At 43.6% G+C, this 19,357-nt stretch overlaps 1 protein-coding gene across 15 annotated transcripts in view; it reads right to left on the bottom strand.

The window, feature by feature from the left end:
- The window catches only part of NEO1 (neogenin 1), a 168,296-nt gene that overhangs the window by 109,963 nt on the left and 38,976 nt on the right, over nt 1-19,357 (bottom strand). For all 15 annotated transcript variants that reach the window (XM_053272323.1, XM_053272319.1, XM_053272309.1 and 12 more), the window contains exon 2: nt 2,781-3,098. In XM_053272323.1, the coding sequence (XP_053128298.1) occupies nt 2,781-3,098 (318 nt within the window). The remainder of the gene's footprint in view (nt 1-2,780; nt 3,099-19,357) is intronic.

The following is a 19,357-nucleotide window of genomic DNA, read 5'->3' as shown; positions in this document are numbered from 1 at the left end:
TTTCTCTTTACGTATCTCTATCAAACCACCATGTACACATCTCTGATAGTATGGCTAACTTTTGTACTATTGCTTGTAGTAAGTCAGTGTCTCTGCAGTTAGAAAGAAAATGTTTTGAAAATCTCTTTCTTCTGACTTGGGTATTGCCGTGCAGACTGTGTGTATGTGCACACATGCACTCACACTAACTCGTATACTATGCACGATTTCTCTGATTAAAATTGTATTTTCTCCTATAAGGCAAAAGACACCAGACACATATCACTTTCCCTGCCAAAAGAAAAGCAACTTGAGGAAAGCAATTTTGAGAAGGATCTGTTAATTAGCAGCTTTGCTTCACATTTAGTAATAGTAATTTATTATGGTCTGAAACAACAAAGAAGAGAAAGACACATAGTATACTATAAAAACCACATATACAATCATCTTAAGTTCAGCACTACAAATTCAATAGAGGCATTAAGCATCAGCACAAGTCAGTTTGATCAACATTTTCTGTGTAGTACAAGCAATTAAGGATGTGCTCAAAACATGATTCAGCATCTGAATTGCAGCACATCCCTTTAAAATAGAGGGCTTACACAGCCCCTTTAACATGGAGGAAAGCAGGTCCAAACCTGCTGTTCCTCCACTCACCGCCACTTCCATAATCATGACACTCTCCCCACACATACACAATACCAAAGACAGAAGAAAGAGATTTTCAAACATTTCCCTTCTAACTCCAGAGACCAGGGCCGTCCCTAGGGCTAGGGGCAAATCAGCATGTGTGGGACCTCCTTAACATTTCGATCTAATATACAGCATATGTAAAACACGCACACAAACATACACATTTTTACATATATGCATAACTTTTATTCCAAAACTGAATTTTCTTGCAGTAAAAATCTTATTTTGAAGGAAGATATCTAGATTCCCAACATGACTGTACATTTATTGCAAGGATAGGTATCATTTTAAACAAGGCACTCCACACCTTTGCATGGAGGCAGAATTAATGCAGTCCTTCCTCCCTCATTAAAGGATATGGGGAAACAACTGTTTTTTAAAGGGTGGAGAAAAACAACTCTGCACCAAATTGTTCCATGCATGACATTCTCAGAGGTGCACCTAGGTAATTTTGGAGCCCGGACCTAAAGGCCTTTGGAGCTTCCCCCACCCCACTGCAAGTTAAGCATCATCCCCCTACACACACACACACACACACACACACACACACACACACACACACACAGAGTGAAACACACAGTATTTTTAACATGTGGTTCTTGAGGGCACAAACAGCAACTGAATTCACAAGAACGTAAGAATATAAAACCGGTATATTTATGCAAATACACTTTAGCAGAAACATTTCAGCACACAAATTAACATATTCCCATCCAGCATGTTTTCCCCACTCCCCACTCTGTCTCTAAAGGATCCAATATTTAAGTAACTGAGTTTGCATGAATGTAAAGATATACAAGTCTCCTTAAGAAGACACAGAAACATTTTTGCTAGAAACACTAGTAGAAACATTCCAACATTCCAAACTCCAAAACCCCAGGTCCTCAGGCCAGCCACCACAGCATAAACACCACACAACAGGAGAGGAGAGGAGACAATAATAGAGACTCAAAGATTTTACCGGCTTTGGCTCAGTTGCTCTCTCTCATCTCTCTCGCTGCTGCCCGCTGCTCTTGTGTGGTGGTGGACCGTGGAAGTAATGGAGGGAAGCCTCTGCCTGCTGCCGTGCCTCTGCAGCCAGCCTGCGTAGCAAGCAGCAGCTCCAGATTCCAGCCAGCTCCAAACCTCCCAACCACAGCACTCCTTCTTGCCTGCCTGCCTGGTAGTTGTGTTGCCGGCACAGACGGGATTCTGCATCAGAGATCATGTGTCGCCAGGCACGGTCTCTGCGCAAGCTAAGACTAAGAGCAGGAGGCAGCTCAGGTAGAGCAGCACCATCACTGGCACATGCACTATTTAGCTTTCTAGCATATGCCCACTTCCTGGGAGCATACACAAGACACCACAGGGCCTGTCCAGGCACAAGGTCCAGGGCGATTGCCCCGGTCGCCCTGCCCTAAGAATGCACCTGCCAGAGACATTGACCTACCTCCATTCTTATCTATGGATATCTATAGTGAGAGTTCAGTGGCCATCATTCTGCGCAGTGCAACCTTGCCATTAGCTGTTGCAAAACTGCTTAACACAATGCACTATAGTACTTGCTTTGTGCTAGTAGTGTGAAGCAAGCACTTACATGCCATTTTAAGGTGCTTTGCAACAGAGCACCTCCACAACCACCCCAGGGCTCTTTTTACATGCACATCAGCCCCAGAAGCTTCCTAATGCTAAAATTGTGCTGTGCAGAATAATGGCCAATGATTTTATATTAAGGCCCAAATGTTTAATTTTTAAAAAATTAGTTAACTAAAAAGGCATTCTGATTAACCAGGCAGCAGGGTTTTGGATTTCTTTTTTTAAAAAAATTTTAAGTACTTACAAGTACTTTGAAAGACTGCAGATGACAAGCATCTTAAGACAGTCTCTCCAACAAGATGGAATGCATCTCTCAAAATGATTCCTCCTACAACACATGCATGTAGCCTCTAAAATCAACATACACATTTTACTTTAACACTATTGTTTATACTTTAATGCAATCAATTGACCAAAATCTCTGCTCTAATCAACTAAGAGGTTTGTATATATGAACTTAATTTGTAGCATGGTATTATTTGCTCAGTGTATCTGTGATTGAGCATTGGAGTGCTAGAAACAAGAATACTCACCTGCTACTGTGAGCTTAGCTGTTCTGCTTACAATGGTCCCAAGGCTTTCCACAGTTGCAACACATTGATAATGCCCTTCATCAGGCTTACTGTGTTTGGAATACACCACACTGTTAATTAATAAAGATCCATCGGGTAGCAGCTGGCGTCGGTCATCTGATACCAAGTTTAAGAAAGTCCCATCCTTCTTCCATTCAATTTTCGGAGATGACTCACAAAAAGCTGAACAATTCAATATAACAGAAGCCGCTCTAACTGAGAGAGTGTCCATTGGCTCCACAGTGAAATAAAATTGAGTGAAAGTCCTCACTGTGGGTGCTGCAAATCAAAAGAGAAATAAAAGACCATATTAGGGCTTAGCAAGAATTCGGAATACCTCTTTGAAACTACTTTAATGCTGCTTCACACACTCTTAATTAATTGCTCAACAAGTATGGCTTTAGCAGGAAATATTTGAAGCAAAACAATATGCTCCCTGTATACTAAAATGACAGAATCACCTAATGGCCCAGCAGGAAAGTAACATGCCTAGGAAGAAAGAGGTTGCTGGTTTGAATTCCCACTGGTATGTTTTCCAGACTATGGGAAACACCTATATCGGCCAGAAGCGATATAGGAAGATGCTGAAAGGCATCATCTCATACTGCATGGGAGATGGCAATGGTAAATCCCTCCTGTATTCATTCTACCAAAGAAAACTACATGGCTCTGTGGTCACCAGGAGTCAACACCGACTTGACGGCACAACTTTATCTTTATACTAAAACTACAGCTATAGTAACTTGCTATCATTACAGAACAGAACAGAACATACTTTATTTCGGTCATTGACCAGAAACATCATCACACACAACAGAACATAATTTGCATAAAATATAACAAAACTTAGCCACTGTGTTGGTATATTTATGATTAAAATTTGACAATAAAATTTTTTAAGAGAGACTCATCTGGATAACCAGGAAACATCACAAGATACGGCAAGATAAGTGTTGATCGATCATTCTTATAGAGGTCACAATGTAAAATAGCATGTTCAGTAGTCTCGATATCGCCTGACCCACAAGCGCAAAGTCGGGATGCATAAGGAACCCCCCTAAACCTCCCTTGGAGCACCGCTGTAGGGAGCACATTTAATCGAGCTAAAGATAGCGCCCGCCTGAACTTGGAAAAAGAAATATTATTTAAGTATGCAGCGGGTTTTGTGTTAAAAAGCTGATCTCCAAGGTAAACACCTTTTGGGATTTTGGCAACTTCTAACTCTAGATCAATGTCAGAAATACGTTGTTTAATAGACTTCCTAGCACAATCATAACCCAAACTAATAAGCATATCCAGTGAAAACCCGTAAAATTGGGATTTTGTTTTAACAAGACGCTTCCAGGTAGGATCGAACCTGTCAGTTAATACCAAGGGGGCAAGTCCAGATTGAGAAAAGACTAATTTTAACCAAAATGCAAAAATGCATTTCCAATACTCCGCTTCCAAGGAGCCAAGGCACACCTCGCGCCTAATAATGACATTAGGAACACATCTGGGAAGCTGCAATATATATCTAATAAACTTTGTTTGAATAGCTTCCAGTGTGACGAAATTGTGAAAAGGGCCCAACTGAGCACCATATAATAATAAAGGGTAGACCATGGCGAGAAATAGTTTAAGAGCGGCTCGAATACAAAGAGCCCCCTTTGTAAAATAAAAAGATCTAATTAGGTGGGCTGAGGCTTGGGCGTTCTGCACAATATAATTTAAATGTGCCTGTCGCTGGCCCGAGGAGTGGGAAACCACGCCCAGATACTTAAAGATTTTAACTTGTTCCAAGTAATGACCATTCATTCGCCATATGTGGCGTTTGGGGCGCTTGGCAAAAACTAACACTTTAGCTTTTTGATAATTTACTTCGATAAGCTCTTCAACACAGTAGGAGCTAAGCAATGAAAAGACCCTTCTCAATCCTACCGGTGTCAGGGACATAAGGACCATATCATCGGCATACAGCAAAATGGCAAGATGTTTATGGGCCGGTTTGGGGGGGGGTGGATCGAGGGGACACTCATGATAGAAATAATAGAGTTTATATATATATATATATATATATATATATATATATATATATATATATATATATATATATAAATAAATAGAATGGGGGCCAAAATACAGCCCTGCCTTACCCCTCTGGAAGTGGGAATTTCAGCCGAGACTTGACCCTGTGCGCTCAGGCGGACTCTTAGGCAGGTGTTCTCATGAAGCTTGTAAAACTGCACTAACAAGCGCTTATCCAAAGATAACTCATGCAGCTTTGCCCATAGTCTTTCTCTGGAGATCGAAATGAAAGCGGCTTTCAGATCTATAAAAGCCATGTACAGAGTAGAGCCTGGCTTACTAGAGTATTTCTCTACTAAGTGCTGTAGTATAAATGCTTGCTCTGTAGTGGACCACCCTTGGCGAAAGCCTGCCTGTTCAGGGGCAAGAACATTATGGGCTTCCACCCAGTCGGTAAGCTTAGCCAAAAGGTGTCTGGCATATAATTTTGAAATAATACTTAATAAACTTATAGGTCAATAGTTTGATGGATCAGTTCGACACCCTTTTTTATAGATGGGCACTATTATTGCTACACCCCAATCTGAGGGGACTTTAGCAGTTCTATCTATGTATGTGAACAGGGAGGCCAGGACCTGATGGCTACAAGGCCTACCACATGTCCCCTTGATCCTTGCCCCTCCTGGCTGGTGAAGGCCGCCCAGGAGGGGTTGCAGACCTCCCTTGGGAATATTATCAATCTTTCTCTGGAGACGGGGATTTTCCCAGGAGACCTGAAGGAGGCATTGGTTAGGCCACTTTTGAAGAAGCCATCATTAGATGCCTCAGAGCCAGCTAACAACCGCCCGGTATCGAATTTCCCTTTTTTAAGGTAAAGTGATAGAGCGAGCGGTAGCAGTACAACTTCAGACGTTTTTGGAGGATGCAGCAATTCTCGATCCCTTCCAGTCTGGGTTTCGGCCTGGGCATGGGGTAGAAACGGTCCCTGTTGCTCTGGCTAATGATCTCCAATGTCAGCTTGATAGGGGAGCGTTGGCGCCGCTGTTGCTGTTAGATCTCACAGCAGCATTGAACACTGTGGACCATGATATTCTGGTCCACTGCGTAGCTGATGCTGGGATTCGAGGCGTGGCCTTCTTGTGGCTACGTTCCTTCCTACAAGACCGGGGATATAGGGTGACAATGGGCAATGAGAGGTCTTCACGTCAGGTACTAAAATGTGGTGTCCCTCAGGGAGCTATTCTCTCACCCTTGCTGTTCAATATTTATATGCGGCCGCTAGCAAAGCTGGTGAGGAGTTTTGGGCTACGGTGCCACCAATATGTGGATGACACCCAGCTTTTTCTGCTAATGGATGGCAGGGCTGAGGACACCATAGCCCAGATGACCAGGCAGTCGCAGACTGGCTGAGGCAAAGTCTTCTATGGCTTAATCCAGATAAGACTGAAGTTCTGTGGCTGGGCCCGAAGAGGTCAGGGGAGAGTTTTCAATTACTGACCCTTGATAGTGCTTGTTTGATACCTCAGCCTACTGTGAAGAGCCTGGGCGTGATTCTTGATGCCTCTATGAATATGGAGGCTCAGATCATGGAGGTCGCTTGAAAGTCCTTCTTTCAGCTACGCCAAATACGGCAGCTGGCCTCCTATCTGTCCCCTCCGGACTTGGCCACTGTGATCCATGCAATGGTCACTTCCAGGTTAGATTATTGCATCTCCCTTTATGTGGGACTGCTACCACGCTTAACTCTGAGATTGCAACTGGTGCAGAATGCAGCAGCCAGGATCCTCACTAAGGCGCCTTGGAAAGCAGATGTTACACCTTTGCTCGTTCAGTTGCACTGGTTGCCAGTTGAGTCCCGGGTTAAGTTTAAGGTATTAACCTTAACATTTAAAGCCCTACACGGTATGGGCCCTCCATATCTCCAAGACCGCCTGGTTCGATATGTTCTTTGCCGGGTCCTGAGATCTGCCACAAGTAATGCCTTGGTGATCCCGGGCCCTAGGGATATTAAATTGCAATCAACGAGAGCCAGAGCCTTCTCAGTAGTGGCCCTGACTCTATGGAATGGTCTCCCAGATAATATCAGAGCTCTCTATGATCCGTTGGCCTTTTGTAAGGCATGTAAGACTGAAATGTTCCTCCAGGTGTCCAGTTGCTGAGATAGCTGGTCGTAGAGTGCTCTTGTAATCCATGGTTATTATGTCATGTGGAATGAGTATTGTATGGGGTTGTGGCTTATGAGGCTATGTAAGATATATTTTTATTAAATTGTGTTGTGGCTTACAAGCAATAATATACATATTATTGCTTGTAAGCCGCCCTGAGTCCTATGGGAGTAGGGCGACATAAATATAACTAAATAAAATAAATAATAAATAAATAAATTTGCACTGGAATATGGAGATGGTAAGAAACTGTGCGAGTCCTCTCCTACTGCTAAGAAAGGATTCCTGTTGCTTCTTACTTTCTAAAAATGGCAGTACAAATGACACCTCTGGTGAAGAGATCTGTGTAGCGCTGGGTGTTCTGCTCACCAGAGGGCTGGGGACAGTCACCACTGGCGAGCAGGCAAATGGATTTCTAGATGCCAGTGTATCAATTTCAATTTGCCATAACAAACCAATGGAACCTCCAAACACTGGGGGCAAACAGGATATCGTTATAAAGCACAGCTTGATATGAACTTGGCAAACCCAGAGGCATCTGGCTGGCCTTTGTTGGCATCAGAATCTCGGAAGAAATTAACCTTGGCCTAATCTAGTAAGGCCATTTTTATATCTTGTGTGTTTTAATAAGATATATATGTTGAACTCTCCCAATAAAAATGTATGAGACTTTAAAATGTCACATCTCGCCCATAATAATTTAATGCACAACATGTTTATCCTAGAAAAGCTTTATCCTTCATTACACAACCAGGTCTGACTTACAAGAAATAAAATTGCTTTGTAAATATACTTGTGACATTACATGAGAACATTAATGCTTTTTTCATGAAGCATTCCCCAAGGTGTTTTAGCCAATGTATAGTTTATTCCAAAGCAGCAAAGAATAATAGAGCTCTGCAACTCAGACAGCTAAAGATTTGCAAAGAAATTTGTTCTCTGTTTCAGAATGCTCTCTCTAAAATGAAGTCTAAGCATTTGGTTCCAAAAAGCAAGCAATCTTACATATTAATCCCCACTCTCTTCTCCTCAAGCAGTTAAAAATATAAATAGCTACATCTACAAGCATGAATGAAATGCCTCTCCATAGACTAGCATGGATTATTTAGACAATTTTATTTGTTTATAAATGTTTGGATTTTAAGAATCTACTTGCACAAATGCTTCGACCATCATCATTACTTTGATGTTAAAAAACATCAGCTGAAGAAACCCTGTGAAAAACCAATTTTAAGGTTAGCATAACAAAGTATGCTCTCGGCCGAAAATAAGCAAAGTTAGATGTTGAACTGAACTGCATTCAGGGATACAAAGGGAACCTGTGACAAGAATGTTGCATTAGATCTGAAATCTCCGAATATGGCATTGTTGGGCAGTAGCAAGTGGGAGGGTCTTGTTAGAATGAAATTCTCTTTCTCAACCTCCTCCCTGCCCACATTTCCCAAAGTGGCTAAATCTATCTTCCCATCTATCCCTCCCCAAAGTGGCTAAATATAAGAAATAGGGATGTGCAAAATGTTTCGACATTGAAACATTTTTACTTGAAACATGCCATTTCAAGTGTCTCGAGCTCAAAACAAAAATGCCCTTTAAATAAAGGGCCTGTTTCAAACTCAGAACACCACAACACCATTTCAATTTGAAACATTTTGAACTTTTGAGTGCCATTCTGGAGGCCTGTTTTCCCCTTCCTAATTGTTTTTCTGGCACTGGCTTCCCATCCTATTAGAGTTTGGGGAAAAGGTTAAAAATCTGTTTAAAATCACCTGTTTGCCCATTTCTTTTGTGGGTTGGGTGGTAGATAGCACCCATCATGCCCTACGTGGGTGGATTAGGACATGATGGGTGCTACCTACCACCCAAATCACAAAAGAAATGGGCAAGCAGGAGACACCAACCCACTTTGGTGTCCCTAGGAGCTACCCATGGGGAACAATGTAGTGTTTTGAGTTTCCCCATTGTTCCCTATGGTCGAAACACTAAAAACAGTTTGTGTTTTGTTCCGTCGAAGATACCAGGTCGACCGGTGTTTCGACAAAATTTTTCAGCCATCTGCACTTTGTTTTGAACTCAAAACAAAATGCAAAATCCATTTCATGCATACGCCTAATAAGATAGTTGCGTTACCGTAGAGCTAAAAGCAAGCATGCTCTTGTGCAAGGACAGAAATAACTTCATTTTAGGATTCCATTTTATATCCCTTCTGCAGAAAGCCATTCCTCTAAATGACTATTATTTTAGTTATTTTGATCCATGCATCTGTGCTTTCAGATTCTTTGCCTTTTGCTTCTGTCTCAAAGAAGCAAACTTCTGTCCCAAAGTATGTCAAATTTCCAGGAACTTTGGACCTTGTAAACTTTGAGAGCTTCTACTCCACAAGGAAGCAAGACAACCAATATTCCCAATAAGCACTATCTACCCAAATCTTCAATTTTGCTACAAATTGTTTATCAAGAGTGTTCAAAGAGCAACAATTTGTTTCCAGTCCTATAAATGTTAACACAAGCTCATTAAATATGAAAGTTTTTTTAGAAACTGATTTTACTTACTGGCCTATGTTTCACTATTACTACATTTTACAATGATGTTATTACATGGAAGAATCATATTCTGTTCAAGGGCTAGAAAAATCCCAGTCACAGAATCTTAGAAATTTAATGTTTTTGTTAAGTTGTACAAAAGTTTCACATGGTTAGCATCTAAAGTCTGGTGGCAGTGTGAGCCTGGCAGAACAGAGCCTTACATAACAGAACAGAACAGCGTGAGCCTTACATAACTGATTTATACAAGCTGAGTTTTCGTGATTCTCTCTCATTTTCTATCACTGTTTTCAAAATACAGTACCTGGTGCTGCAAAATTCATATTAATCCAAGAAAACACTATTATGGAGGTATAAAAATGAAGTAAATTCCTTTCTTTGGGAATGATAGTGTATCTAAATAACTAATTAGCTCCCTATTAGAATCCCTATTTCTCCCAAACATTCAAAAGTGACTTTTGGAAGATTTCTTGCATTATTACTATTAGAATACTACTCAAATGCAATCTAATTTCATACCTCACCCCCCCCCCCATAAAATCAATTATGTTACATTGCTTGAAAAGTATTCAAATTTCTGGAGGGAACGTACATTTTAATACTAATTTAAAAAGAAGAACACTGGTGTCACGAACTCCTAATTATCTAACAGTTATTTTCCTCATTTTTACTTGTCGGATTAATTCCTTAATAAATAAATATAAGGCACTAAAGGACAAAGGAATGCTTTAGTGATATCTCTCACATTAGGCCTCCAAAATCCCAGGAACTTAGTTGCTCAGGCACATAGATACAGGATACTGCCATCCATCAAACAGATTATTTGAATTTATAGCTAGAATCAAGCTATCTATATATCTCCACCTTAGGTTCTTCTTTCCTGGTTATGCTAGAACAAACTGTCTACACAGTGTAGTGATAGGAAGGATTTGAGGGAGGATCAAGCCTCACTTAGAGCAACTGCTGGGAGGGAGGGCCTTTCCTAATAATGGGAAAAGCCCAAGGAAATCAAAATCCAGAGTACTGGGTGGGAACTACCCTCACAGCCACCACCAGCAGAAGAGAAATCTTTGTCCTGTTTGCATGTTCTGTCTCAAGACTGCCCTGAGGAAGCAGCTGGCTGAGAAGCTACTGGGGAAATGGGATCCCTGCCTGTGAGTAATAAGACAGGGACCAGTTCAGTTAAAAGTGTGAGGGAAGTTGTTTTTTCTTTATAATATTACTTGAATCTGAGTTGCCTGGTTAATGAAAACTCTCTCTCTTACGATCTGCTCTATGAAAAGACAATTGTTCTTATTGCTTACTCTTGTTTTCTTTTATTCTGATAATAAACCTTATTGGTAAATTATGCTACTTTTCATGTTGGGTCTGTCCCAGTTACACACCTTTGGAGGCCTAGGAATGTTCGACCCCTTCTAGGGAGGACTTTTCCACTTGACCCCCCAGAAAACCTATATGGAGAGAATGGTTTGTCCCACATTAAATAAAGCAGATGGTGGCAGCCTACTGTGAATCTCTTACAGTCAAGGATTCACTCCAGTGAACTACACACACACACACACACACACACACACACACACACACACCAACAGGACCTATGACACACAGTAACCCTGCCTTTGGCATTGAGACCTAATGTGAGCACAGAGCACCAAAGTGTGACAGTATACAGGGTCTTAAACTGAACAGACCTATTCAGCGGCTGAGCACGAAAAGCCTGTAGACAGCTATTAACATCAAAGCAGCACTTCTCTGAGATATGCTTCAACTGAGTGTACTACTTGAAATATTTATTCTGTCTGCTATAAGTAGAAGTGCCCTATTCCTTTTCCTCAACCAGCCAGCAACTTTGGCAAAATGATATCAACTATCTTCAAGCACAAAAGTATATCACTGAATCTGGCTTGAATCCTACTGGGCTTGCCGTGCTTTTTAAAAATTTAGGGAGCTCCCAAGCTGGTCCAGAATGAAGCAGAAAGATCTCTCTGTCCACTCTCTCTACTCCATGCATCATTTTATACACCTCTATCATGTCTCCCCTCATAGTTGCCTCTTTTCCAAACTAAAAAGCTCCAGATGCTGTAGCCTTGCCTCATAAGGTGCTCCAGGCCCCTGATAATCTTGGTTGCCCTCTTCTGCACCTTTCCCAGTTCTACAATGTCCTTATTAAGATACGGTGCCTAGAACTGCATGCAGTACTCCAAATGTGGCCACACTATAGATTTTTATAAGAGCATTATACTATTAGCATTTTTATTTTCTGTCCCCTTCCTAATGTCTCCTAGCATAGAAATGAGCTGTCCACCACAACCCCAAGATATCTCTCTCTTGGTCAGTCAATGACAGCTCATACCCCATCAGTGTATATGTGAAGTTGGGGGGCTTTGCCCCAAAAAGCATCACTTTACACTTGCTTAGACTGAACCACATTTGCCATTTAGTCGGCCACTCACCCAGTTTGGAGAGATCTTTTTGGAGCTCCTCAAATCTGTTGTGGATTTCACTACCCTAAATAGTTTAGTGTCATCTGCAAATGCGGCCACTTTGCTGCTCACCCCAACTTCTAGATGATTTATGAACAAGTTAAAGATTACTGGTCCCAGTACAGATCCTTGGGGGACCCCACTTCTTACTTCCCTCCATTGTGAAAACTGTCGATTTATTCCTGTCTTCCAACCAGTTACCAATCCACACATGAACTTGTCCCCTTATCCCATGACTGTTAGGTTTACTCAAGAGCCTTTGGTCAAGAACTATGTCAAAAGCTTTTTGGAAGTTCAAGTGTACTATGTCAACCAGACATAGAACCTTCTCCTTCAGCGAGGCCTGTTCTATATATTTAACAATTTTGTCCTTACGTATGCTTTCCATTAATTTACCCAGCAAAGAAGTTAAGTTAACCGGCCTGTAGTTTCACAGATCCCTTTTTGAAAATCTCAGTTCTTCAGGCTCCAAATCTGAGCAGCTCAGTTCCAGAGCGGGGATCTGGTCAGTAGCCTCTGCCATGAAGACAGATCCAAAGAACTAATTCAGCTTCTCTGCAATCTCTTTATGCTCTTTAATAATCAATTTCATCATCTAAGGGTGCAACTACCTTCCTGGCAGGTTTTCTGATTCTGATATATTTAGAGAAATTTTTGTTATTCTCCATGACACTTCTAGCTATATGCTCCTCAAACTCTCTTTTTGCATCCCTTATTCTTCCCTTGCATTTCTTTTGCCAGAGTTTATGTTCCATTCTGTTCTCTTCATTTGGGCAGGACTTCCATTTCCTGAAGGAAGTCTTCTTCCCTTTTATAGGTTCCCCGACTCTACTTGTTAGCCACGCTGGCATCATCCTGAACTTGGTGGTACCTTTCCTCCTCCTTGGTATGCATTCCAACTGAACTTCTATTATTGTGGCTATGAATAAGTTCCATGCTTTCTGGAGTGATACCCTCCTGACTTTCCCTTTCAGCTTCCTTTTTACCAGTCGCCTCATTTTTGAGAAGTCTCCTCTTCTGAAGTCCAACGCATCTGTGTTGGATTTCCTTGGCAGTGCTCTACTCACATTAAGCTGAATTGGATCACACTATGGTCACTATTCTTCAATGGTTCTACAACTCTGACATCTTATACCAGGTCCTAAAAGCACCACTCAGGATTAAGTCCAAGGTCCTCTTCTCTCTAGTTGATTCTATGACCAATTTTTTCAAGGCACAGTCATTTAGCATGTCTAGAAATCTGGCCTCTCTGTCAATACCCACATGTGAATTTGCCCAGTCTATGTGAGGGTAATTGAAGTCACCAATTATTAAAGTTCTGTCTCTCTGATTTGCTTCTCCAACTCCAGGTCGCTCTCAGAATTTTGATCCGGAGGGCAGTAGCACATTCCTATTAACATTTCCTTTTAGTCCTTGTATTGTCACCCATAATGATTCTGTGGAGGAACCCGGTCCTCCCAGGTTTTCTAGCTTGTTGACATTAGTGAGATTTCATTTCATTAGTAGTATTCAACTAGCCAGGAACAACTCAAACTCGCCAAAGAAATAAAACAAAAAATTGGACAAAGACTGTGCTTCATAAAGTCTGTCTTTGTTCCTTCAGATATAACATCACAACCAGCAGATGGCGCCAAAATCCACTTATGTACATAAACGCAATGGTTCCCAAAAGAAAGAAAAGAGATCCAGCACTACGGGTCTACTCCTTTATGGGCAGAGTGTCAGACTCTTTTAGCTGCCAATCCCCAATATAGAAACTTCAGTCACTGAATCAAGTAATGTTATATAACTTCGTATGGATTTTATTTCTGTATTTACATTTCTAGTACTCCCACTTCTCCCAAAGGCTCAGTATAAGAAACAGTGTACAATTTGTATACGTATACAAAATAGGGAAAACTAAACAAGAAAATCCACAACATCTAGACAAATCAAGAACTGCACACTGGATAAATGGTATAGATGTTCTGAGTATAACAAAGCTGCCTTATACTGAGTAAGACCTTTGGTTCATCTAGTACAGCGCTGACTATTCTAAGCAGCAACAGCTCTCTAATATTTTAGGCTTGTCTGTTGTGCTAATTTAACTGAAAATCATGTATGCAAATAGGTGCTGCATTCACAATTTCCCAACCTAATGCAGCAGCCAGAGTGGCATATACATACAGTGCCTATGGAATGTCTACACAAGGAGCAAGTACGCAGCTTGGGGGTATTACTGGACCCGGCTCTGCTTTTGAAAGCTCAGGTGGAGGCAGTGGCCAGGGGTGCGTTTGCATGGCTTCAGCTAGTGCGCCAGCTTTCTCGAGAAGGCTGATCTGGCCACAGTTACCCATACCTTAGTCACATCACGGCTGATCAGCAGAAGCATGCACCTTATAGAAGGAATCGAGTTTCTTTGATGCCTGGGGCAGGATGGAGGGTTTTGACCAAGAGGCCTTGGTGACCTTGAGGATGGATGGATTCAGAGGGAGCAATACTGATGGACAGGCATTGTCCTCAATCAATTGAAAAAGGGGGTCCGGCTTGGATTTGTCTCCTTGGGAAAGTTGAACGCCCAAGGAGGTAGCCATACAGGACACAAAGTCAGTATATATTCGGAAATCTTCCGATGGAGAGCTAGGCCTAGGTTCCATAATAAGTGTAGGGGGCAAAGAGCCCAATGATATCCAGTTAGAAATTGAGGATTCTGGTCCCTCTTCATCCAAAGATGAATTTGAGGAGAAACTCAAAACCAGAGGAGGAAGGGGTCGGATTCAAAGCCGAGTAGGAGATGGCCGACAATCTGGGGTGATTGTAGCAGTGGCCGCCTACACGGGAGAACTTCTTAGTGGAACCCATGGCAGAGACGTGGTTCGGGGTTGAGGCGGAGGAGGAAGATTTGTTGTCTGCAAGTGTGGGTTCGGTATTGAAGCCGGTACCGAGGTCGACGGCCAGGGTGAGACAGAACGTCGAAGGGGCAGTTCCGTGGCGGCCAAGGCTCGGCAGTGTTGGCGAACCTCTTGGTGGGCATAAAAGTAGTCCGCCTCTTCCTCAACTTAACAGGCATAGCACTCGTCGAGAACAGCCTCGAGTTCCCGATTGGACTATCGACAGGGCTGCTCTGGGGGAAGCTCTTCAGGTTCAGAATCCCGCTTGGATTCGTATACGAGATCGTGGGGACTAGATGCATAGACCACCTCAGCATCCAGGATGGTCTCCGTCTGGAGAGTACGGGTTCGGTATCATAGGTCAGTCTATGCTTTTTCTTAGGAGGCTCCGTAGAAGCATGACGAGCCTTCTGTCTCTTTTTGGCAGATTGGACCGAGCGCGGTTCAATGAGTGCCACCGTCGAGATCGACACTGCTACGGAACTCTTCGGTATCAAGGTCGAAGTCCGAGCCACAGGATTGACAGGTACATTGGCCTCTGGAGTGTTAACTGAGATCTCCGGTGGGGAGAAAATGGGCTGTAAGCCCTGGGCCAAAGGAGAAGTGCTCCAAGGGCCCTGCATCGCAGGCAGTTTGTCCGATCCAGAACACTTGAAGGCCTGTTCCCAAAGCCAAGAACAAAGTTGAGATGCCCGATTCTTGCGTGCCTGTTTAGTAAAGGCCGCACAGTGAGAGCAAGAGCCAACTTTATGGGCCTCGCCCAAGCAAAAAGGCAAAGTTTGTGGCCGTCAGTCAAGGGGATCTTAGATCTGCAGTGACCACACTGCTTAAAGTTTGTAGTCTTGGTCATAGGCCAAAGAAAGAGCGGAGACCCCGTAACACGCCGGGCTCAAAGGCCACGACATAATGGCGAACTCGAGAAAGAACTTCGAGGGGAAAGGGGGGGTACCAAGGATGAAATAAAGATGCTAACGAAAGGGAATACTGAACAAAATAGGGTAAAAACCAGTAAGGGTAAATACTCAACAGCGTAGTCTAGCAAGAAGTGCTCACGATATGTCTTCGATAGCGGACAAAGAAAAACTGGAGAGGGAAGCCCGTGCAGCCGCCTATATGCCATGGGGGCAGGGTTACCGCCAAAAGTTAGAACTCTAGCTTGGAAGCTCTGATGTGGTCTCTGCGTAGGCACAAAGCCCATTCGTGTAAAGCACAGAGACCACGTCAAAGAACCTTGATATTCGCAGGGATTCCATTCTGCTCTACAGCCACAGATACAGAATGAACAAATATCGATCCATTGGTGCAGTGGGGATTGGGGGGTTATGTTCCCAAAGGCAGCAGTGGCACCTTTTAAAATGCCACTGTGTAGCAGGAATGGCTTCAGACGCAGCTGCAGCGGTGGGAGCAGTAGCGGGGACTCCTTCTGCCTCCCCAGTACCTTTTAAAACCACTGCTGTGTGGCGGGGATGGCGGCAGAGGCAGCAGCATGGACTCCTTCTCCCTCCCAGCTGACCGCATGGGCCAATCTGCATCCCATTTTGGACCTCTCTGAGCACGCGCCCCTGCACAAAGAGGCCCAAAGTAATGCAGACTGGCCCTCACAGTCAACTGGGAAGGAGGAGCCAAGGTTCTGCCTCTGCCGCCATCCCTGCCACACAGCAGATGTTTTGAAAGGTCCCTCCACCGCCACCCCAACCCGCAGATATGCAAGTTCCTTTTTTGCATATACGAAAGTTTAAAAAAAAATCCGCAAATGCTGAGGTCAAGTGCCTATTCCCCAGCTGTGGATATGCGAAACCATGAGTGTTGAACACACACATAACAACGTTTGCCTGTATGCTATAATCACACTAATCAGATTTTTGAGAGGGCAGGACTCAGACCCCAGTAGCGATAGACAGCAGGTCCACCTGGCCTGCTAGCTCCCCCTTAATATTTTATGTCACAGCCCCAGCATCTAGAAAGGGTTTTTTATTATTACTAAATATGATCCTTGAGAGGGCAGACTTTAGCATGAGACTAAAGTCTAAAACCACACACCAGAAACTGAAATATTCTGAGGCCATTTTATGTAACAGAGAGCAGAAATAGTGAAACACAGTCCACAACTTTCTCTAAACAAATAAGCAGTTTGGCGGAGGAAAGAATCTGCAATGATTCTGCATTTGATAAATAAAACAAGGCATTCCCCTTCAATAAGAGGGTAAGAGGTGGAGTATCTCATGAGTGCAGCAGCCGGCATTTTGCTGTTAGCTGCAGGCAGTTCCATCACCAGTTCCTGTGAACAATCCATAATCTATATCCATAAATCTAGTGAGAGACTATCATAACCCTAATCTTTAAGAGGTGCAGCAGTTTCTCTAAAAACACTAGCATAATGACTTGGAAACCTACAATATTTACTAAAAAATCTCAAGCCTGTAATCTCCATGTATCCATTTCAAGTCCCTGAAACTACTATAAAGCTAACAGTCAAATTTCTTGGCAAATGCATGAATCATGCTGAAAGAGTTTAAGAACAAAAGGCAGCATAAGTTACAAAGAGGTGCTTCACACAATCGGTGTAAAGCAGAGTTTCTCAACCACCGGTCCGGGGACCGCTGCCGGTCCCCGAAGGGTTGAGCGCCGGTCCCTGACTGGGAGTCAAACCCCCCCCCCCCCCAACAACTGCAATCAAGGCACTCACTTCCTCAATTTTGCACATGGTACGGAAGAGGAAGAGTATCACCTTCTTGTCCCTTGCCTCCACTTGCTGCTGTGATCTTCCTACAGCTATTTTATTCCCTATCTTTACAGCTTCAAACTGTATGCGGTGTGGAAGGTATGCCACCTGAAGGGCTGCCACTTGAAGGGCTGCTGGTTCTTGCATGCTCATTGTTTGCAGCCAAAGGTTGATTGATTGAAACCCAGCTGCCTATTGTGGTCGAGGCGCCTTGAGAGGGAACGCTGTTTCCCTCTTGCATCGGTGGGGTGTTGTGGTCCCTCTGCCCCCTGTAACCCCCTGGTCTGCACCGCCGGTGGAGGACGGCGGTCCCCTTTATGACCTCGCCGGGTGCGGGGGACAATCTCTGGCCGGGATCATGCTGCAGTGAGGGCTAAGCAGAGGAGGGAGGGAGGAGGGCCGCCTTGGCTCACCTCGCAGGTATGCGCGGGCAGCATGTGGGACCACGTGAGCTGCGTGGCCCCAAAGGCAGGCTGGTGTGATTGGCTCCCGCAGGGGAGTTGGGAGGGGGGCACAGAAGTGCACATTGTGAGAGAGGATGGGGAACACTTGCTACACTCTGGTGCGCAAGCACAGTGGCGGCAGCTCTTGGACCCAGGCGACCTTCCGAGTGCAGTCCGGTGCACCATTGCCTCACCCACCCTGAACAGTGCCTCGTCTCCCCAGCGAGGAAAATGAGGCATCTACCACTACAACGCCCCACACCCTCCGCCATCTCAGAATCACCCCCTTTCTTTTAATGCCAGGTCTCCACCGCTCTTCTTCACATTTTCTTTCACCATTAAAAAAACCCCATTCCCAGCACCTGCCATGTAACGAATTTAACAAGTTTTGGAGGAGCTGCACGGGTTTCATTAGGTCCACCTCACAAAGTGCACATCTAAGAGCAGGATCCAGATCAAGTCAGGTGATCATGACCAAGCAGCATTGACACAAATGAGAGATGACTAAATTAATTTCAGTGGGTGGTCGTGACTAACGTTGTCTGGATCCTGCCCTGTGACTACACAACTCCTGCTAAAACTCCACCTCCATCATGAGAGGGTTAAACTGTAGATTTCCGGCTCTACTGAGCTTGCCCTGCTCTCCTCTCCTCACCTCCTTTTTGCTTTGCTTGACATCCAGCCTGATGAAGCATTTGGGGGGATTCAAAAGCTTGCTTGTGCGTTGTTTTCATTGCCCCCATGTAGCTTTTGAATTTTTCTAATGGCCCAACATCCCCTCTCCATTGAGTAATCACAAGCACCTCCACCCCCACCCCACACATACTGAAGACATACTGGAGACAAATTTGTTCACCCAGGCTTTTAGATTCAGGGGTTCTCAACCTTGGGTATCCAGACGTTGGTGGACTTCTACTCCCATAATCCCCAGCCATAATGGCCAAATGCCATTGTGGTTGGGGGTTATGGGAGTTTAACTGAGGGACCCAAGGTTGAGAACCCCTAATATTCCATGTTTGCAAAAGATTCCAAATTTAATTATTTTAATGCTTATATTATTTTAATTGTAAACTGCCCAGAGATGCAAGTTTTGGGCAGTATAGAAGTCTGATAGATAGATAGATAGATAGATAGATAGATAGATAGATAGATAGATAGATAGATAGATTTGAAACCCCTTTACTAACTGCCGGTCCGGGAAACTGCGCATGAAGAATGTAGCGGTCCTTGAAACTCTGCACGAAGAATTTAGCGGTCCTTGACTCCAAAAAGGTTGAGAAACACTGGTGTAAAGCACCTGAGGGAGTT

This window comes from Hemicordylus capensis, chromosome 10 (assembly GCF_027244095.1).
Source record: "Hemicordylus capensis ecotype Gifberg chromosome 10, rHemCap1.1.pri, whole genome shotgun sequence".
Classification (NCBI taxonomy): Eukaryota; Metazoa; Chordata; class Lepidosauria; order Squamata; family Cordylidae; genus Hemicordylus; species Hemicordylus capensis.
The sequence above is the reverse complement of the archived record's forward strand: the minus strand, read 5'-3'. Positions and strand labels throughout refer to the sequence as shown.